Source organism: Pristiophorus japonicus, chromosome X (assembly GCF_044704955.1).
Source record: "Pristiophorus japonicus isolate sPriJap1 chromosome X, sPriJap1.hap1, whole genome shotgun sequence".
Taxonomy (NCBI): domain Eukaryota; kingdom Metazoa; phylum Chordata; class Chondrichthyes; family Pristiophoridae; genus Pristiophorus; species Pristiophorus japonicus.
In genome coordinates this window covers 39576758-39600499 of record NC_092010.1, presented here as the reverse complement: position 1 = coordinate 39600499, position 23742 = coordinate 39576758, and the positions used below count along the sequence as shown (strand labels likewise).

Genomic DNA, 23742 nt, shown 5'->3' with positions numbered 1-23742 from the left:
CCCCCCCCACACACACACACCCCCCCCCCCACACACACACCCCCCCCCCACACACACACACCCCCCCCCACACACCCCCCCCCCACACACACCCCCCCCCACACACACCCCCCCCCCACACACACCCACCCCCACACACACCCACCCCCACACACACCCCCCCCCACACACACCCCCCCCCACACACACCCCCCCCCACACACACCCACCCCCACACACACCCACCCCCACACACACCCACCCCCACACACACACACCCCCACACACACACACACCCACACACACACACCCCCACACACACACACCCCCCACACACCCACACACCCCCCCCACACACCCCCACACACACACACACACACCCCCACACACACACACACACACCCCCACACCCCCACACACACACACACACACCCCCACACACACACACCCCCACACACACACACACACCCACACACACCCCCCCACACACACACACCCCCCCCCACACACACACACACACCCCCCCACACACACACACACACACCCCCCACACACACACACACACACACACACACACACACACACACACACACACACACACACACACACACACACACACACACCCCCCCACACACACCCCCCCACACACACACCCCTCCCTGTGCACACCTATCTCCATACGCTTCCACTGCCAGATTTGGGCTTTTGAGATGATGTGATGTACAAAATGGAAAGCTGCCTTGGGCCCTGGGTCCTTAATCCCTGTTTAAACCCACCACTGCCTATCTAGTGTATTAAACTGGGCCCTCTGGTTCAATGGCCAGCTCTCCTTCCTACTTGCCCCTGCATATCGAGCCTGTTACATTAGGAACTGGAGGAGGCCGTTCAGCCCCTCGAGCCTGTTACATTAGGAACTGGAGGAGGCCATTCAGCCCCTCGAGCCTGTTACATTAGGAACAGGAGGAGGCCGTTCAGCCCCTCGAGCCTATTACATTAGGAACAGGAGGAGGCCATTCAGCCCCTCGAGCCTATTACATTAGGAACAGGAGGAGGCCATTCAGCCCCTTGAGCCTGTTACATTAGGAATCATTGACCTCAATATACAGTACATTGTACCCTACTCATTTCCCCCCCCCCCACACACTCCCCACCCCCAAACATTGACCCCAATATACAGTACATTGTACCCTACCCTTCCACACTCTCTCTCGCACATACACACTCACTCTTGAGACACACACACACACCCAATTATCTCCCCAATGCCTCTCCCAATATACCCACCAGGTCCCGTGCCGATTGGACAATTAATCGGGCACACAGTCCCTTTCCCCCCCCTGGTCTCTCTCTCTCTCTCTCTCTCTCTCTCTCTTCACCATCGACAGACCCGCCCTGCCCCCTCCCTTTCCCCCGTGTAATTGTTGGTTACGTGCCCCCCCCCCCCCCCAGGATATGGCACAGCCCGCCTGGTGACTGAATTTAGCCTGTGTGGGGAGGGAGGGAGGGAGGGCGAGCAGTGGATGTGAACCCTACCCTTAGCAACCTCTCGCGCTGGGGCACGAAGGGAGCACATGGTCCGCACAATTCAACAGGTGCCTCTCCGTTTCCAGTTATCTGTTCGGACAGGAGGGACAGAAAGAGACAACCCACAAAGGAATGGCACGAAACAGACGTGCTCAAAAATAAAATCACTCTGGTCGTAAACTCCAAGGTTAGCTCAGACAACCGAGACTCGGCCCCCGGCCTTAAATGACGCACACAAATAATCATTTTTGAAAGGAGCTACACACACATGTTATGGATATGTACAGACATAGGTATACAGACACACACACACGCTCACACAGACATGTGCAAATATACACATACACACAGCCATGTGTATATTTAAACATCACCATCATCATAGGCAGTCCCTCGGAATCGAGGAAGACTTGCTTCCACTCTAAACACGAGTCCTGAGGTGGCTGAACAGCCCAATACGGGAACCACAGTCCCTGTCACAGGTGGGACAGATAGACGTTGAGGGAAGGGGAGGGTGGGACTGGTTTGCCGCACGCTCTTTCCGCTGCCTGCGCTTGGTTTCTGCACGCTCTCGGCGACGAGACTCGAGGTGCTCAGCGCCCTCCCGGATGCACTTCCTCCACTTAGGGCGGACTGGTCTTTGGGCCGGGGACTCCCAGGTGTTGGTGGGGATGTTGCACTTTATCAGGGAGGGCTTTGAGGGTGGTCCCTTGTAACGTTTCCTCTGCCCACCTTTGGCTCGTTTGCCCGTGAAGGAGTTCCGAGTAGAGCGCTTGCTTTGGGAGTCTTGTGTCGGGAATGTGGCCCGCCCAGCGTGGTCAGTGCTTCGATGCTGGGGATGTTGGCCTGGTCGAGGACGCTAACGTTGGTGCGTCTGTCCTCCCAGGGGATTTGCAGGATCTTGCGGAGACATCGTTGGTGGTATTTCTCCAGCGACTTGAGATGTCTGCTGTACATGGTCCGTGTCTCTGAGCCATACAGGAGGGCGGGTATCACTACAGCCCTGTAGACCATGAGCTTGGTGGTGGATTTGAGGGCCTGGTCTTCGAGCACTCTTTTCCTCAGGCGGCCGAAGGCTGCACTGGAGGCGGTGTTGGATCTCGTCGATGTCTGCCCTTGTTGATAGGAGGCTCCCGAGGTATGGGAAATGGTCCACGTTGTCCAGGGCTGCGCCGTGGATCTTGATGACTGGGGGGCAGTGCTGTGCTGCGAGGAGGACCTTTGTCTTACGGATGTTTAGCGTAAGGCCCATGCTTTCGTACGCCTCAGTAAATACGTCGACTATATCCTGGAGTTCAGCCTCTGTGTGTGCGTAGACGCAGGCATCGTCCGCGTACTGTAGCTCGAGGACAGAGGTTGGGGTGGTCTTGGACCTGGCCTGGAGAGGGCGAAGGTTGAACAGATTCCCACTGGTTCTGTAGTTTAGTTCCACTCCAGCGGGGAGCTTGTCGACTGTGAGATGGAGCATGGCAGCGAGGAAGATTGAGAAGAGGGTTGGAGCGATGACACAGCCCTGTTTGACCCCGGTCCAGACGTGGATTGGGTCTGTGATGGATCCATTGGTCAGGATCACGGCCTGACTGTCTCGTGGAGCAGGCAGAGGATGGCGACAAACTTTTGGGGGCGTCCGAAATGGAGGAAGACGCTCCATAGACCCTCGCGGTTGACAGTGTCAAAGGCTTTTGTAAGATCAAAAAGGCCATGTATAAGGGCTGGCGCTGCTCCCTGCATTTTTCCTACAGCTGTCGCACTGCAAAGATCATGTCCGTTCCCCGGAGGGGACGAAACCCACACTGTGACTCCGGGAGGAGCTCCTCGGCCACAGGGAGAAGATGGTTGAGGAGGACTCTAGCGACAACTTTCCCAGTGGTTGATGATAGGGAGATTCCCCTGTAGTTGCCGCAGTCGGACTTGTCCCCTTTTTAAAGATGGTCACGATCACTGCATCTCTGAGATCTCCCGGCGTGCTTTCCTCCCACCAGATGAGAGAGATGAGGTCATGTATCCACGCCAACAGCGTATCTCCGCCATACTTTAGCGCCTCAGCAGGAATTCCATCCGCACCCGTAGCCTTGTTGTTCTTGAGCTGTTTTATGGCTTTTTCTACCTCGTGTAGCGTTGGGGTCACACTGAGGTGGTGGTGGGTCGCATGCTGCGGGATGGAGTCGAGAACACTCGAGTCAAAGGCAGAGTCTCGATTGAGGAGATCCTCAAAGTGCTCCTTCCAGCGGGCCCTGACAGCCTCGGTGTCCTTGAAGAGTGTTTCCCTGTTCTTGGCCAGCAGTGGTGTGGGTCCTTGGGAGTTTGGACCGTAGGTGGCCTTGACTGCAGCGAAGAATCCTCGCATTTCGTGGCTGTCGGCCAGCTGCTGTATCTCCTGTGCTTTCTCCATCCACCACCTGTTCTTTAGGTCCCAGGTCTTATGTTGGACCTGAGCCTTGAGCCGTCTGTAACGTTGCTTTGCTGCTCCCAAGTTGGGTTGTTGCTCACAAATGCTCTGCGCTTACGATCTATTAGCTCTTGGATCTCCTGATCATTTTCGTCAAACCAGTCCTGGTGTTTCCTGGTTGAGTGACCGAGAGTCTCTTCACAGGCACTGGTTATAGAGGCCTGGAGGACAGACCAAGCACCGTGGGCATTCAGCATCTCAGGGTCATCAAGGCACGCCAGGTTAGCTGTGAGGCGATGGCTGTATAGGGCTCTCTTAGCTGGGTCTCTCAGTGCCCCGGTATTACCGTTTTTGCGGCACTGCTTCTGCTGTCCCCTCTGCTTTGGGGCTATGTTAATATCGATGATGGATGGGATTAGGCGGTGGTCTGTCCAGCAATCGTCGGCTCCTGTCATAGCACGGGTGATGTGCACATCCCTGCGATCCCTGGCTCGGACGATGACATAGTCGAGCAGGTGCCAGTGTTTGGAGCGAGGGTGTTGCCACGCTGCCTTGTATTTATTCCTCTGGCGGAACAGGGTGTTGGTGATGATGAGTTTGTGTTCTCGACATTTTGTCAGGAGCAGGGTATCGCTGGAATTGGCTTTCCCTACCCCCTCTCTGCCAATCACGCTCCCCAGAGGGCTGTGTCTTTGTCGACCCTGGCATTAAAATAACCCAGGAGGATCAATATTTAAACATGACTATGCACACACACAGGGTTGTGTACACACACACGCGCACACATTTACACAGGCACTTGTATATACACACCCATGGAAACATGTACGCACACACAGGGTCGTGTATACATACACCCATTTACACAGGCACTTGTATATACACACCCATGGAAACATGTACGCACACACAGGGTCGTGTATACATACACCCATTTACACAGGCACTTGTGTATATACACACCCACGGGAACATGTACACACACAGCGCACACACAGGGTCGTGTATACACACCCCCATTTACACAGGCACTTGTATATACACACCCATGGAAACATGTACGCACACACAGGGTTGTGTATACATACACCCATTTACACAGGCACTTGTGTATACACACCCACGGGAACATGTACACACCCAGCACACACAGGGTCGTGTATACACACAGCCATTTACAAAGGCACTTGTATATACACACCCACGGGAACATGTACACACACAGCACACACAGGGTCGTGTATACATACACCCATTTACACAGGCACTTGTATATTCACACCCATGGGAACATGGACACATGCACACACAGGATCAGGTATACACACCCCCCCATTTACACAGGTACTTGTGTATACACACCCATGGAAACATGTACATACGCGCGCACACAGGGTCGTGTACACATACCCACGGGAACATGTGTACACACAGGGTCGTGTACACACACGCATGGGAACAAGTACACACACACAGATACGTGTAAATATACGTGCACAGCACCATGGCTACAAGATATTGCAGTTTTCCCAGTGTCCACGCTGTGATTGGAGACACAGTGTCTGGTCGGTCGACCGAGGGATGAAGCAACCCTTGCGTTTGGCTTGTTTTTGTCTTTCCGGAGGCGAGCAATTCAGCCACCACATCCCCAGGGGGGGACAGAAGAGGGATTAATACCCCGAGGTTAAGCAGTCACGCGTGGGAGTGCGGCAGTTCCTTCCTTGGCCTCTTCTCGGTGGTTTGCTGATCGTACAAGTCCTCCGACTGCCCTCCCCAGGATAACAGCGCAGGGCGCAGAGTAACGGTGATGGAGGGTAGCGAGTGTTGGTCCAAAGGGTCATGCCCCGGGCCAGGGTCGCTCTACCCCCCCCCACTCCTCACGTCTCCTCGACGGGCTCAGACATCAGCTCCCGCGGGACACGTGTCTCCGGACCGTACAGCAGCGACGCCCTGCGCTCAAAGGCCGCCACCATCTGTTTCACCACCTCGTCAAAGAAAACTCGAGCCAGCTGGGAGTGCAGGAACGATCGGAACTCGAAGGAGATCTGTAACAACAACAACTTACATTGTACAGCGCCGTCAACAGAGTGAAACGTCCCAAGCCGCTTCCCAGCAGTGTGAGCAATAGATCAGTGGGGCACCGAGCCGCATAGGGAGAGCGGGTGACCAAAAGCTGGGTCAGAGAGGTGGGTTTTCAGGAGCGTCTTGAAGGGGTAGGGAGCTAGAGAGGTTTAGGGAGGGAGTTCCAGAGCTTGGGGCCCAGGCAACAGAAGGCACGGCCACCGATGGTGGAGCGATTATAATCAGGGATGGTCAGGAGGGCAGAATTAGAGGAGTGCAGAGATCTCGGGGGGGTTGTGATGCTGGAGGGGGGTTACAGAGATAGGGAGGGGTGTAGGTGCTGGAGGAGGTTACAGAAATAGGGAGGGGTGTAGGGGCTGGAGGGGGTTACAGAGATAAGGAGGGGTGTAGGGGCTGGAGGAGGTTACAGAGATAGAGAGCGGTGTAGGGGCTGGAGGAGGTTACAGAGATAGGGAGGGATGTAGGGCTGGAGGGGGTTACAGAGATAGGGAGGGGTGTAGGGGGCTGGAGGAGGTTACAGAGATAGGGAGGGGTGTAGGGGCTGGAGGAGGTTACAGAGATAGGGAGGGGCACGGAGGGATTTGAACAGGAGGATGAGAATTATAAAATTGAGGCGTTGCCGGACTGGGAGCCAATGTAGGTCAGTGAGCACAGGGGGTGATGGGTGAGCGGGACTAGGTGCGAGTTAGGACACGGGTCAGTGAGCACAGGGGGTGATGGGTGAGCGGGACTCGGTGCGAGTTAGGACACGGGGGCAGTGAGCACAGTGGTTGATGGGTGAGCGGGACTCGGTGCGAGTTAGGACACGGGGCAGCTGAGTTTTGGATCACCTCTAGTTTACGTCGGGTAGAATGAGAGAGGCCAGCCAGGAGCGCATTGGAATAGTCAAAAATAGTCATTTAATAAAATTAAGCTGGAGTATTGTGTCCAATTCTGGGTCCCGCACTGTAGGGAGGGTGTGTAGGCCTGGGAGAGGGTGCAGAGGGAGATTGACCAGAATGGTCCCGGGGGGATGAGGGACTTCAGTGACGTGGGGAGACTGGAGAAGCTGGGGTTGTTCTCCTTGGGGCAGAGAAGGTTAAGGGGGAGATTTAATAGAGGGGTTCAAAATCAGGAGGGGTTTTGATGGAGTAGATCGGGGAGAAACTGTTCCCCGGGGGCAGGAGGGTGGGGTAACCAGAGGGACACAGATTGACGATAATCGGCGATGGAACCAGAGGGGGAGATGGGGAGAATGTGTTTACGCAGCGAGTTGTTGTGATCGGGAACGCGCTGCCTGAAAGGGCGGTGGGAGCAGATTCAATCGTGACTTTCAAACCGGGAATTGGGTAAATACTGGAAGGGGAAAAATTCACAGGGCTGTGAAGGAAAGGGCAGGGGGGAGTGGGACTGATTGGGTCGCTCTGTCACAGAGCCGGCACAGCACGGGCAACGATGGGCCCAGTGGGATCCTCCTGTTCCTAATGTAACAGACTCGAGGGGCTGAATGGCCTCCTCTTGTTCCTAATGTAACAGGCTCGAGGGGGTGAATGGCCTCCTCCTGTTCCTAATGTAACAGGCTCGAGGGACTGAATGGCCTCCTCCTGTTCCTAATGTAACAGGCTCGAGGGGCTGAATGGCCTCCTCCTGTCCCTAATGCAACAGGCTCGAGGGGCTAAACGGCCTCCTCCTGTCCCTAATGTAACAGGCTCGAGGGGCTGAATGGCCTCCTCCTGTCCCTAATGCAACAGGCTCGAGGGGCTAAACGGCCTCCTCCTGTCCCTAATGCAACAGGCTCGAGAGGCTAAACGGCCTCCTCCTGTCCCTAATGTAGCAGGAATGATGGGCCGAATGGCCTCTTACAGAACATAGAAAACAGGTGCAGGAGTAGGCCATTCAGCCCTTCGAGCCTGCACCGCCATTCAATGAGTTCATGGCTGAACATGCAACTTCAGTACCCGCTCTTGTGCTGTATCTATGATTTGAAGAACTCCGGCAAACGCAGGGGGTGCTTACCGAGAAATCGACGGTGCAGGTGCGCGGGTAGCCAGGAATGCCAGGGCTGAATCGCCAGGCAGTCTGCAGATGGTTGAAGAGTTTCCCGTCTGTGCACACGGCCTATGGGGAGAGAAGGGAAATGAGTACAGAGCAGGACTCGGCTGCAAACCTGGCCCAGCCCCAGGCCTCACACACTGGACACTGAACCCAGGCCATGGCTCGCTGGTCCTGCACTGCAGTTTCAGTTTTGTTAATATCAGAATATCCCCAAACCATCGACAAGCCACCAGTCAGGAGTGTGAGGGAACACTCCCCACTTGCCTGGATGAGTTGCAACTCCAACAAACACTCGAGAAGCTCGACACCATCCAGGACAAAGCAGGCCGCTCGATGGGCCACGCTCCCCACCACCTCCAACACTCACTCCCTCCACCACCTCCAACACTCACTCCCTCCACCACCTCCAACACTCACTCCCTCCACCACCTCCAACACTCACTCCCTCCACCACCTCCAACACTCACTCCCTCCACCACCTCCAACACTCACTCCCTCCACCACCTCCAACACTCACTCCCTCCACCACCTCCAACACTCACTCCCTCCACCACCTCCAACACTCACTCCCTCCACCACCTCCAACACTCACTCCCTCCACCACCTCCAACACTCACTCCCTCCACCACCTCCAACACTCACTCCCTCCACCACCTCCAACACTCACTCCCTCCACCACCTCCAACACTCACTTCCTCCACCACCTTCAACACTCACTCCCTCCACCACCTCCAACACTCACTCCCTCCACCACCTCCAACACTCACTCCCTCCACCACCTCCAACACTCACTCCCTCCACCACCTCCAACACTCACTCCCTCCACCACCTCCAACACTCACTCCCTCCACCACCTCCAACACTCACTCCCTCCACCACCTCCAACACTCACTCCCTCCACCACCTCCAACACTCACTCCCTCCACCACCTCCAACACTCACTCCCTCCACCACCTCCAACACTCACTCCCTCCACCACCTCCAACACTCACTCCCTCCACCACCTCCAACACTCACTCCCTCCACCACCTCCAACACTCACTCCCTCCACCACCTCCAACACTCACTCCCTCCACCACCTCCAACACTCACTCCCTCCACCACCTCCAACACTCACTCCCTCCACCACCTCCAACACTCACTCCCTCCACCACCGGCGCACCGTGGCTGCAGTGTGCACCGTCTACAAGATGCACCGCGGCAACTCGCCAAGGCTTCTTCGGCAGCACCTCCCAAACCCGCCACCTCTACCCGCCTCGAGGGACAAGGGCAGCAGGCGCATGGGAACACCACCACCTCCAAGTTCCCCTCCCAGTCACACACCATCCCGACTTGGGAATATATCGCCGTTCCTTCATCGTCGCTGGGTCACAATCCTGGAACTCCCTCCCTAACAGCACTGTGGGAGCACCTTCACCACACGGACTGCAGCGGTTCAAGAAGGCAGCTCACCACCACCTTCTCAAGGGGCAATTAGGGATGGGCAATAAATGCCCGGCCTTGCCACGCTGTCGGAGGGGCAGTACTGAGGGAGTGCCGCACTGTCGGAGGGGCAGTACTGAGGGAGCGGCGCACTGTCGGAGGGGCAGTACTGAGGGAGCGGCGCACTGTCGGAGGGGCAGTACTGAGGGAGCGGCGCACTGTCGGAGGGGCAGTACTGAGGGAGCGCCGCACTGTCGGAGGGGCGGTACTGAGGGAGCGCCGTACTGCACTGTCGGAGGGGCAGTACTGAGGGAGTGCCGCACTGTCGGAGGGGCATTACTGAGGGAGTGCCGCACTGTCGGAGGGGCAGTACTGAGGGAGTGCCACACTGTCGGAGGGGCAGTACTGAGGGAGTGCCACACTGTCGGAGGGGCAGTACTGAGGGAGTGCCACACTGTCGGAGGGGCAGTACTGAGGGAGTGCCGCACTGTCGGAGGGGCAGTACTGAGGGAGTGCCACACTGTCGGAGGGGTGGTACTGAGGGAGCACCGTACTGCACTGTCGGAGGGGCAGTACTGAGGGAGTGCCGCACTGTCGGAGGGGCAGTACTGAGGGAGCGGCGCACTGTCGGAGGGGCGGTACTGAGGGAGTGCCACACTGTCGGAGGGGCGGTACTGAGGGAGTGCCACACTGTCGGAGGGGCGGTACTGAGGGAGTGCCGCACTGTCAGTGGGGCAGTACTGAGGGAGAGCTGCACTGTCGGAGGGGCAGTACTGAGGGAGAGCTGCACTGTCGGAGGGGCGGTACTGAGGGAGAGCTGCACTGTCGGAGGGGCAGTACTGAGGGAGAGCTGCACTGTCGGAGGGGCAGTACTGAGGGAGAGCTGCACTGTCGGAGGGGCAGTACTGAGGGAGAGCTGCACTGTCGGAGGGGCGGTACTGAGGGAGAGCTGCACTGTCGGAGGGGCAGTACTGAGGGAGAGCTGCACTGTCGGAGGGGCGGTACTGAGGGAGAGCTGCACTGTCGGAGGGGCAGTACTGAGGGAGAGCTGCACTGTCGGAGGGGCGGTACTGAGGGAGTGCCGCACTGTCGGAGGGAGTTTAATCGTGACACTGAGTAATGTACAGGTGAAGCTGGTCTGCCTACCTTCACTAGGTGTGGCCGTACCAGGGTAATGACCGAGGTGTACCGTTCCACGACCGGCGGGAATCCGATCTCCAGCTGTGCCTTCGCGTGACCCGTACGTTTCATGAGAACCGATGAACGTTTACACCAGGGCACAAAGTGCTTGTAGTCCTCCACATTGGCCACCACGTTGTACATCTCCTGCATGGAGTACCTAGACACAGAGGTATTTATATAGCACCTTTCTCCTCCTCAGGGCGTCCCAAAGCGCTTTACAGCCAATGAAGTACTTTATTTGGAGCATAGTCACTGTTGTAATGTGGGAAACGCCAATTTACACACAGCAAGCTCCCACACACAGCAATGTGACAATGACCAGATCATCTGTTTTAGTGATGTTGGTCGAGGGATTAATATTGGCCCCAGGACACCGGGGAGAACTCCCCCTGCTCTTCTTCCAAATAGTGGCCGTGGGATCTTTTACATCCACCCGAGAGGGCAGGCGGGGCCTCGGTTTAATGTCTCATCCGAAGGACAGCCCCTCCGACAGTGCGGCGCTCCCTCAGTACTGCCCCTCCGACAGTGCGGCACTCCCTCAGTACTGCCCCTCCGACAGTGCGGCGCTCCCTCAGTACTGCCCCTCCGACAGTGCGGCGCTCCCTCAGTACTGCCCCTCCGACAGTGCGGGACTCCCTCAGTACTGCCCCTCTGACAGTGCGGTGCTCCCTCAGTACTGCCCCTCCGACAGTGCGGCGCTCCCTCAGTACCGCCCCTCTGACAGTGCGGGGCTCCCTCAGTACCGCCCCTCCGACAGTGCGGCGCTCCCTCAGTACTGCCCCTCCGACAGTGCGGCGCTCCCTCAGTACTGCCCCCTCCGACAGTGCGGCACTCCCTCAGTACCGCCCCTACGACAGTGCGGCACTCCCTGGGAATGTCAGCCTGGATTTTTGAGCACAAGACCTGGAGTGGGACTTGAACCCATAACCTTCTGACTCCGAGGCGAGGGTGCTGCTCACTCAGCGAGAGCAGGCACTGTCACACCACACCCCCCTTGTGATACCTCCCAACTGCACCTTGTTGGATCCTCAATAATTGAATGTCGCTTGCGGGCACAGTTGAACATTTTCAATACCCCCTCACCCTCCTTTAACCCCCTTCTCTCGGGGTTATTGTGAGCGTTCCCGATGACCTCTGCCCTTTACAACCGGGCTGGTTCTTGCTGCTTGACCCCTCTGATCCTGCAAGAGGGGCCTGTAACGGGTTCAAGAGGCTTACCCAAGTATCCGTCTCTCTGCGTACTCTTTCCTCTTGTTGGTTAGCGATCCCGGAATGTTGAAGAAGGTTCGAGACGCCAGTGCCGGACCTGTGGTCCCCACAGGGTGCTGCTGCTTGGGGCCTCTGCCCATCACCATGGTAATGCAAGACGCCAGGCGCCTGGAGGACAACACACACAATTAATAACGTTACTGGTCAACAAAACTGTCCCTGCATTTACAACTTGCATTTGTACAGTGCCTTGAATCTTGTGAAATGTCCCAAGTCGCTTCATAGGGGCGTTTGCAACAATGAGCCACATAGGGAGATGGTCGGACAAGTGACCAAAAGCTGGGTCAAAGAGGGAGGTTTCAAGGAGCATCTTAAAGGAGGAGAGGGGCGGAGAGGGTTAGGGAGGGAGTTCCAGAGCTTGGGGCCCAGGCCACCGATGGTGGAGCGATGGAAATCGGGGGAAGCACTGGAAGGCAGAATTAGAGGACACAGAGATCTCGACGGGGGTTGTAGGAGGTTACAGAGATAGGGAGGGGTGTAGGGGCTGGAGGGGGTTACAGAGATAGGGAGGGGTGTAGGGGCTGGGGGGGTTACAGAGATAGGGAGGGGTGTAGGGGCTGGAGGGGGTTACAGAGATAGGGAGGGGTGTAGGGGCTGGAGGAGGTTACAGAGATAGGGAGGGGTGTAGGGGGCTGTAGGAGGTTACAGAGATAGGGAGGGGTGTAGGGGCTGGAGGGGGTTACAGAGATAGGGAGGGGTGTAGGGGCTGGAGGGGGTTACAGAGATAGGGAGGGGTGTAGGGGCTGGAGGGAGTTACAGAGATAGGGAGGGGTGTAGGGGCTGGAGGAGGTTACAGAGATAGGGAGGGGTGTAGGGGCTGGAGGGGGTTACAGAGATAGGGAGGGGTGTAGGGGGCTGTAGGAGGTTACAGAGATAGGGAGGGGTGTAGGGGCTGGAGGAGGTTACAGAGATAGGGAGGGGTGTAGGTGGCTGGAGGAAGTTACAGAGATAGGGAGGGGTGTAGGGCTGGAGGAGATTACTGAGATAGGGATGGGTGTTGGGGCTGGAGCAGGTTACAGAGATAGGGAGGGGTGTAGGGCTGGAGGAGATTACTGAGATAGGGATGGGTGTTGGGGCTGGAGCAGGTTACAGAGATAGGGAGGGGTGTAGGGGCTGGAGGGGGTTACAGAGATAGGGAGGGGTTATGGGGCTGGAGGAGGTTACAGAGATAGGGAGTGGTGTGGGAGCTGGAGGAGGTTACAGAGATAGGGAGGGATGCAGTGGCTGGAGGAGGTTACAGAAATAGGGAGGGGTGTAGGGGCTGGAGGAGGTTACAGAGATAGGGAGGGATGTAGTGGCTGGAGGAGGTTACAGAGATAGGGAGGGGTGTAGGGGCTGGAGGAGGTTACAGAGATAGGGAGGGATGTAGTGGCTGGAGGAGGTTACAGAGATAGGGAGGGGTGTAGGGGCTGGAGGATGTTACAGAGATAGGGAGGGGTGTAGGGGCTGGAGGAGGTTACAGAGATAGGGAGGGGTGTAAGGGGCTGGAGGAGGTTACAGAGATAGGGAGGGGTGTAAGGGGCTGGAGGGGGTTACAGAGATAGGGAGGGGTGTAGGGGCTGGGGGAGATTACAGAGATAGGGAGGGGTGTAGTGGCTGGAGGAGGTTACAGAGATAGGGAGGGGTGTAGGGGCTGGAGGAGGTTACAGAGATAGGGAGGGGTGTAGGGGCTGGAGAAGGTTACAGAGATAGGGAGGGGTGTAGGGGCTGGAGAAGGTTACAGAGATAGGGAGGTGTGTAGGGGGCTGGAGGGGGTTACAGAGATAGGGAGGGGTGTAGGGGCTGGAGGGGGTTACAGAGATAGGGAGGGGTGTAGGGGCTGGAGGCGGTTACAGAGATAGGGAGGGGTGTAGGGGCTGGAGGGGGTTACAGAGATAGGGAGGGGTGTAGGGGCTGGAGAAGGTTACAGAGATAGGGAGGGGTGTAGGGGCTGGAGGGGGTTACAGAGATAGGGAGGGGTGTAGGGGCTGGAGGGGGTTACAGAGATAGGGAGGGATGTAGTGGCTGGAGGAGGTTACAGAGATAGGGAGGGGTGTAGGGGCTGGAGGAGGTTACAGAGATAGGGAGGGATGTAGTGGCTGGAGGAGGTTACAGAGATAGGGAGGGGTGTAGGGGCTGGAGGAGGTTACAGAGATAGGGAGGGATGTAGTGGCTGGAGGAGGTTACAGAGATAGGGAGGGGTGTAGGGGCTGGAGGATGTTACAGAGATAGGGAGGGGTGTAGGGGCTGGAGGAGGTTACAGAGATAGGGAGGGCTGGAGGGGGTTACAGAGATAGGGAGGGGTGTAGGGGCTGGGGGAGGTTACAGAGATAGGGAGGGGTGTAGGGGCTGGAGAAGGTTACTGAGATAGGGAGGGGTGTAGGGGCTGGAGAAGGTTACAGAGATAGGGAGGGGTGTAGGGGCTGGAGAAGGTTACAGAGATAGGGAGGTGTGTAGGGGGCTGGAGGGGGTTACAGAGATAGGGAGGGGTGTAGGGGCTGGAGGGGGTTACAGAGATAGGGAGGGGTGTAGGGGCTGGATTGGGTTACAGAGATAGGGAGGGGTGTAGGGGCTGGAGGGGGTTACAGAGATAGGGAGGGGTGTAGGGGCTGGAGCAGGTTACAGAGATAGGGAGGGGTGTAGGGGCTGGAGGGGGTTACAGAGATAGGGAGGGGTGTAGGGGCTGGAGGGGGTTACAGAGATAGGGAGGGGTGTAGGGGCTGGAGGGGGTTACAGAGATAGGGAGGGGGCAAGGGCCCTGAAGGGATTTGAAAACAAGGATAAGAATTTTGAAATCGAGGCGTTGTTTAACCGGGAGCCAATGAAGGTCAGCGAGCACAGGGGGTGATGGGTGAGTGGGACTGGGTGCGAGTTAGGACACGGGGCATTGAGCACAGGGGGTGATGGGTGAGCGGGACTCGGTGCGAGTTAGGACACGGGGCAGTGAGCACAGAGGGTGATGGGTGAGCGGGACTGGGTGTGAGTTAGGACACGGGGCAGTGAGCACACGGGGTGATGGGTGAGCGGGACTGGGTGTGAGTTAGGACATGGGGTCAGTGAGCACAGGGGGTGATGGGTGAGCGGGACTCGGTGCGAGTTAGGACACGGGGACAGTGAGCACAGAGGGTGATGGGTGAGCGGGACTGGGTGTGAGTTAGGACATGGGGTCAGTGAGCACAGGGGATGATGGGTGAGCGGGACTCGCTGTGAGTTAGGACACGGGGCACAGGGGGTGATGGGTGAGCGGGACTCGGTGCGAGTTAGGACACGGGGTCAGTGAGCACAGGGGGTGATGGGTGAGTGGGACTGGGTGTGAGTTAGGACACGGGGTCAGTGAGCACAGGGGGTGATGGGTGAGCGGGACTGGATGTGAGTTAGGACACGGGGCACAGGGGGTGATGGGTGAGCGGGACTGGGTGTGAGTTAGGACACGGGGCAGTGTGCACAGGGTGTGATGGGTGAGTGGGACTCGGTGCGAGTTAGGACACGGGGCTGTGAGCACAGGGGGTGATGGGTGAGTGGGACTGGGTGCGAGTTAGGACACGGGGCAGTGAGCACAGGGGGTGATGGGTGAGTGGGACTCGGTGCGAGTTAGGACACGGGGCACAGGGGGTGATGGGTGAGTGGGACTCGGTGCGAGTTAGGACACGGGGCACAGGGGGTGATGGGTGAGTGGGACTCGGTGTGAGTTAGGACACGGGGCAGCCGAGTTTTGGATCACCTCTAGTTTACATGGGGTAGAATGTGGGAGGCTGGCCAGGAGTGCGTTGGAATAGTCAAGTCTGGAGGTAACGGGGGCACGGATGATGTGAGCTCCGGGACTAGTTTTGGTTGCCTCGGGGGTGGGAGAGGAATTTTCATCGATTGGGCTGGGTTTTCTCTGATTCTTCACCTCCCCCAGGAGATTAGACGGGTGGGGTGGGGGAAGGGCTGTGCGTGTATTGGGACACACAAGGTATCACAGTTGTGTGAGACTGGATGGATCAGGTCTTGTCCTGTATATCACAGAGAGCTTTACACCCAATGAAGCACATTGTTTTCGGGGGTGTAGTCACTGTTGTATCGTCGGATACCAGGCAGCGAATGTGCGCACAGCAAGCTCCCACAGTGTGACAATGACCAGATCATGTTTTTAGTGACGTTGATTGAGGGATAAATATTAAGCACAGGATACCTCTCTACTTCGAAATAATGGCCCTGGGATTTTTTTATATACACATGAGAAGGCAGACCGGGACTCGGATTAATGTCTCAGACAGAAAACGGCATCTCCCTCAGTACTGCCCCTCCGACAGTAAATGCTCCCTCAGTACTGCCCCTCCGACAGTGCGGCACTCCCTCAGTACTGCCCCTCCGACAGTGTGGCGCTCCCTCAGTACTGCCCCTCCGACAGTGCGGCGCTCCCTCAGTACTGCCCCTCCGACAGTGCGGCGCTCCCTCAGTCTGCCCCTCCGACAGTGCGCACTCCCTCAGTACTGCCCCTCCGACAGTGTGGCTCTCCCTCAGTACTGCCCCTCCGACAGTGCGGCACTCCCTCAGTACTGCCCCTCCGACAGTGCGCACTCCCTCAGTACTGCCCCTCCGACAGTGCGGCACTCCCTCAATACTGCCCCTCCGACAGTGCGCTCTCCCTCAGTACTGCCCCTCCGACAGTGCGCACTCCCTCAGTACTGCCCCTCCGACAGTGCGCACTCCCTCAGTACTGCCCCTCCGACAGTGCGGCACTCCCTCAGTACTGCCCCTCCGACAGTGCGGCACTCCCTCAGTACTGCCCCTCCGACAGTGCGCACTCCCTCAGTACTGCCCCTCCGACAGTGCGGCACTCCCTCAGTACTGCCCCTCCGATAGTGCGGCACTCCCTCAGTACTGCCCCTCCGACAGTGCGCACTCCCTCAGTACTGCCCCTCCGACAGTGCGCTCTCCCTCAGTACTGCCCCTCCGACAGTGTGGCACTCCCTCAGTACCGCCCCTCCGACAGTGCGCTCTCCCTCAGTACTGCCCCTCCGACAGTGCGGCACTCCCTCAGTACTGCCCCTCTGACAGTGCGGCGCTCCCTCAGTACTGCCCCTCCGACAGTGCGGCACTCCCTCAGTACTGCCCCTCCGACAGTGCGGCACTCCCTCAGTACTGCCCCTCCGACAGTGCGGCACTCCCTCAGTACTGCCCCTCCGACAGTGCGCTCTCCCTCAGTACTGCCCCTCCGACAGTGCGGTGCTCCCTCAGTACCGCCCCTCCGACAGTGCAGCGCTCCCTCAGTACTGCCCCTCCGACAGTGCGCTCTCCCTCAGTACTGCCCCTCCGACAGTGTGGCACTCCCTCAGTACCGCCCCTCCGACAGTGCGGCACTCCCTCAGTACTGCCCCTCCGACAGTGTGGCACTCCCTCAGTACCGCCCCTCCGACAGTGCGGCACTCCCTCAGTACTTCCCCTCCGACAGTGCGCTCTCCCTCAGTACCGCCCCTCCGACAGTGCGCTCTCCCTCAGTACTAACGTTGGGAATGTCGGCCAAGTCTCTGGGGTGGGACTGGAACTCACAACATTGTGACTCAGAGGGGAAGGAGTGCTGCCCTTTGAGCCAAGGCCTGGAGGAGATTATTCTCACTGACTCACACTGAAAACAAGATAATTTATAAATATGTAGGCACAATTCCCACCCAGATTCCTCACCCCAGCTGTGTGTTAAAATTGCATTCATTCTCAAACTATGGCCTCACCGACTGCCACAGAAATAATCCCGTTAGTCCCCGGCAACCTGGGCCTGCATCAGAGGCGAAAGCCATTAAGTATTACTAATCTTAAAGAGACAGAGAGAGAGAGAGACAGACATAGGCAGAGAGCAAGAGAGAGACACACACACAGATACAGAGACAGAGAGAGAGACACACACATAGACAGAGACAGAGAGAGACACACACAGATACAGAGACAGAGAGAGAGACAGATACAGAGACACAGAGACAGAGAGAGAGACACACACAGACACAGAGACAGAGAGAGAGAGACAGACACATAGACATAGAGACAGAGAGAGAGACACACACAGATACAGAGACAGAGAGAGAGACAGACACAGAGACAGAGACAGAGACAGAGAGAGAGACACACAGATACAGAGACAGAGAGAGAGACAGACACAGACACAGAGACAGAGAGAGAGACACACACAGACACAGAGACAGAGAGAGAGACAGACACATAGACACAGAGACAGAGAGAGACACACACAGATACAGAGACAGAGAGAGAGACACACACAGAGACAGAGAGAGAGACACACACAGATACAGAGACAGAGAGAGACAGAGACAGAGAGAGAGACAGACACAGACACAGAGACAGAGAGAGAGAGACACACACAGAGACAGAGAGAGAGACACACACAGATACAGAGACAGAGAGAGAGACAGAGACAGAGAGACAGACACAGAGACAGAGAGAGAGACACACAGATACAGAGACAGAGAGAGAGACAGACACAGACACAGAGACAGAGAGAGAGACAGGCACAGACACAGAGACAGAGAGAGAGACACACACACAGATACAGAGACAGAGAGAGAGAGAGACAGACATAGGCAGAGAGCAAGAGAGAGACACACACACAGATACAGAGACAGAGAGACACACACAGAGACACAGAGACAGAGACAGAGACACACAGATACAGAGACAGAGAAAGAGACAGAGAGAGAGAGAGACACATAGATACAGAGACAGAGAGAGAGAGAGACAGACATAGGCAGAGAGCAAGAGAGAGACACGCACACAGATACAGAGACAGAGAGAGAGACACACACATAGACAGAGAGAGAGACACACACAGATACAGAGACAGAGAGAGAGAGACAGACACAGAGACAGAGACAGACACAGAGACAGAGAGAGAGACACACACGGATACAGAGACAGAGAGAGAGAGACAGACACAAACAGAGAGAGAGACAGATGCAGACAGAGAGACAGAGAGAGAGACACAGACACAGAGACAGAGAGAGAGACACAGACACAGAGACAGAGAGAGAGACACACACACAGATACAGAGACAGAGAGAGAGACAGACACAGAGACAGAGAGAGAGACAGACACAGAGGCAGAGAGACAGACAGACACAGACACAGAGACAGAGAGAGAGACAGACACAGAGACAGAGAGACAGACAGAGAGACACAGAGACAGAGAGAGACAGACACAGAGACACAGAGACAGAGAGAGAGACAGACACAGAGACAGAGAGAGAGACAGACACAGACAGAGAGAGACAGAGAGAGAGAAAGAGACAGACACAGAGACACAGAGACAGAGACAGACACAGATACAGAGAGAGAGAGAGAGAGACAGAGAGAGAGAGAGAGACACAGACACAGAGACAGAGACAGAGAGAGAGACAGACACAGAGACAGAGACAGAGAGAGAGAGACAGACACAGACAGAGAGAGAGACAGACACAGACACAGAGACAGAGAGAGAGACACACACACAGATACAGAGACAGAGAGAGAGACAGACACAGACAGAGAGACAGAGAGAGAGACAGACACAGAGACAGAGAGACAGAGAGAGAGACAGACACAGAGATACAGAGACAGAGAGAGAGACAGACACAGAGACAGAGAGAGAGAGAGAGAGAGACAGACACAGAGACAGAGAGAGAGACAGACACAGAGACAGAGAGAGAGACCGACACAGAGACAGAGAGACAGACAGAGAGACACAGAGACAGAGAGAGAGACAGACACAGAGACAGAGAGAGAGACAGACACAGAGACAGACACAGAGACACACAGACAGAGAGAGAGACAGACACAGAGACAGAGAGAGAGACAGACACAGAGACAGAGAGAGAGACAGACACACAGACACAGAGACAGAGAGAGAGACAGACAGAGAGACACAGAGACAGAGAGAGAGACAGACACACAGATACCATCATCATCATCATAGGCAGTCCCTCGGGATCGAGGAAGACTTGCTTCCACTCTAACCATGAGTCTTTAGTTGGCTGAACAGTCCAATACGGGACCCACAGTCCCTGTCACAGGTGGGACAGATAGACGTTGAGGGAAGGGGTGGGTGGGACTGGTTTGCCGCACGCTCCTTCCGCTGCCTGCGCTTGGTTTCTGCACGCTCTCGGCGACGAGACTCGAGGTGCTCAGCGCCCTCCCGGATGCACTCCCTCCACTTAGGGCGGACTGATCTTTGGGCCAGGGACTCCCAGGTGTCGGTGGGGATGTTGCACTTTATCAGGGAGGCTTTGAGGGTGGTCCCTGTAACGTTTCCTCTGCCCACCTTTGGCTCGTTTGCCCGTGAAGGAGTTCCGAGTAGAGCGCTTGCTTTGGGAGTCTCGTGTCTGGGACATGCGGACAATGTGGCCCTGCCCAGCGGAGCTGGTCGAGTGTGGTCAGTGCTTCGATGCTGGGGATGTTGGGCCTGGTCGAGGACGCTAACGTTGGTGCGTCTGTCCTCCCGGGGGATTTGCAGGATCTTGCGGAGACAGCGTTGGTGGTATTTCTCCAGCGACTTGAGGTGTCTACTGTACATGGTCCATGTCTCTGAGCCATACAGGAGGGCGGATATCACTACAGCCCTGTAGACCATGAGCATGGTGGTAGGTTTGAGGAGCTGGTCTTCAAACACTGTGTGTGTGTGTGTGTCTCTGTATCTGTGTGGGGTTGCGTGTGTGTGTGTGTGTGTCTATCTCTGTGTGTGTATGTGTCTCTGTACACACATATATACAGAGACAGAGAGACACACACACACACATATACAGAGACAGAGAGAGACACACACACACATATATACAGAGAGAGACACACACACACACATATACAGAGACAGAGAGAGATACACACACACATATACAGAGACAGAGAGAGATACACACACACACACATACAGAGACAGAGAGAGAGACACACACACACATATATACAGAGACAGAGAGAGATACACACGCACACAGATACAGAGACAGAGAGAGACACACACACATAGACACAGAGAGAGACACACACAGATACAGAGACAGAGAGAGAGAGACAGAGAGAGAGACAGACACAGAGACAGAGAGAGAGACAGACACAGACAGAGAGAGAGACACAGACACAGAGACAGAGAGAGAGACACACACACAGATACAGAGACAGAGAAAGAGACACACACACATATATACAGAGAGAGACACACACACACACACACATATACAGAGACAGAGAGAGATACACACACACATATACAGAGACAGAGAGAGATACACACACACACATACAGGGACAGAGAGAGAGACACACACACACACACACATATATACAGAGACAGAGAGAGATACACACGCACACAGATACAGACAGCGAGAGATACACACACACATATATACAGAGACAGAGAGATACACACACATATAGAGACAGAGAGAGAGATACACACACATATACAGAGACACACACACACACACACATATATACAGAGACAGAGAGAGAGATACACACACATATAGAGACAGAGAGAGAGAGAGACACACACACATATACAGAGAGACACACACACACATATATATACAGAGACAGAGAGAGACACACACACACACATATATACAGAGACAGAGAGAGATACACACACACATATATACAGAGACAGAGAGAGATACACACACAAATATACAGAGACAGAGAGATACACACACACACATATAGAGACAGAGAGAGAGATACACACACACACACATATACAGAGACAGAGAGAGAGACACACACACACATATACAGAGACAGAGAGAGAGACACACACACATATATACAGAGACAGAGAGAGACAGACACACACATATAGAGAGAGAGACAGACACACACATATACAGAGAGAGAGAGACACACACACACATATACAGAGACAGAGAGAGAGACACACACACATATATACAGAGACAGAGAGAGAGAGACAGACACACACATATAGAGAGAGAGACAGACACACACATATACAGAGACAGAGAGAGACACACACACACGCACACATATACAGCGAGACTGAGACACACACACATATACTGAGAGAGAGAGAGAGAGAGAGAGCCACACACACACATATAGAGACAGAGAGAGAGACACACACACACACATATACAGAGACAGAGAGACCCACACACACATATACAGAGACAGAGAGACACACACACACATATACAGTCAGAGAGAGACACACACACACATATACAGAGACAGAGAGACACACACACATATATACAGAGACAGAGAGAGACACACACCAATATAGAGACAGAGAGAGACAAACACACACACATATACAGAGACAGAGAGACACACACACACACACATATACAGAGACAGAGAGACATACACACACACATATATACAGAGACAGAGACATACACACATACAGACACACACACACACACACACATACATATACAGACACACACACACACATATACAGAGACAGAGAGAGAGAGACACACACACACATATACAGAGAGAGAGAGAGACACACACACACACATATAGAGACAGAGAGAGAGACACACACACATATATACAGAGAGAGAGAGACAGACACACACATATACAGAGAGAGAGACAGACACACACATATAGAGAGAGAGAGACACACACACACATATACAGAGACAGAGAGAGACACACACACACGCACACATATACAGCGAGAGAGAGACACACACACATATACTGAGAGAGAGAGAGAGAGCCACACACACACATATAGAGACAAAGAGAGAGAGACACACACACACACATATACAGAGACAGAGAGACCCACACACACATATACAGAGACAGAGAGACACACACACACATATACAGAGTCAGAGAGAGAGACACACACACACACACACACATATACAGAGACAGAGAGACACACACACATATATACAGAGACAGAGAGAGACACACACACATATAGAGACAGAGAGAGACAAACACACACACATATACAGAGACAGAGAGACACACACACACACATATACAGAGACAGAGAGACATACACACACATATACAGAGACAGAGACATACACACATACATATACAGACATACACACACACACACACACATATACAGAGACAGAGACAGAGAGACACACACACACATATACAGAGACAGAGAGAGACAAACACACACACACACACACATATAGAGAGAGAGACACACACACACATATACAGAGAGAGAGACAGAGAGACACACAAACACACATATACACATGTACAGTGACAGAGAGAGAGACACACACATGTAGAGAGAGACACACACACACAGAGATAGACACACACACGTACACCCACACAGATACAGAGACACATACACACAAAGATAGGGAGAGAAAACCCCACACAGAGATAGACACACACACACCCCATCATCATAGGCAGTCCCTCGAAGCGAGGATGACTTGCTTCCATGCCGAAAACGGATGAGTTCACAGGTGTTTCAATGATATTCCAGGTCCCGAACTACATCCTGAAGGGTGGAAGATGCCTGTGGGTGGATTGTTTTAACGTGGGGTGACCGTTGCACACCAGCCACCACACGGGGCTTGACAGAGCGAGGTCTTGGTCCAGTGGCAAGGGTTAACCAGGACGACTGCAGACCTGCTCTGCTGCACGGACCCAGTGCGCGCACATATCGCACAGTGTGGGCTGGTCCGTGCTGCCCCTGGGGCCTTCGCCTCTCCTGGGCCCTCGCCTCTCCCGGGCCCCGAACTCTCACCTCTCCTGGGCCCCGATCACGTCTCTCTATTTACTAGTATTTCATCAACAAGAATGCCTGTTGTTTACCTTTTGTGCAAATGTTCAATCAAATAAAAACTAGGGGCTACGCTGGAACAAAGTCGACCAAAAACCAGTCACAT

At 55.1% G+C, this 23742-nt stretch overlaps 1 protein-coding gene across 2 annotated transcripts in view; it reads right to left on the bottom strand.

Moving 5' to 3' along the window:
• Positions 1-1447: 1447 nt before the first annotated feature.
• Positions 1448-23742, bottom strand: part of LOC139240906 (coenzyme Q-binding protein COQ10 homolog A, mitochondrial-like) — a 27348-nt gene continuing 5053 nt past the window's right edge. The window contains exons 2-5 of one of the 2 annotated variants that reach the window (XM_070869412.1): positions 11831-11989; positions 10577-10769; positions 7970-8071; positions 1448-4593 (exon numbers count right to left, since the gene is read on the bottom strand). In XM_070869412.1, the coding sequence (XP_070725513.1) occupies positions 3910-4593; positions 7970-8071; positions 10577-10769; positions 11831-11989 (1138 nt within the window). In that variant the 3' untranslated portion in view covers positions 1448-3909. Of the gene's footprint in view, positions 5938-7969; positions 8072-10576; positions 10770-11830; positions 11990-23742 lie in introns of both variants that reach the window. The other variant, XM_070869413.1, reaches the window with a different exon arrangement.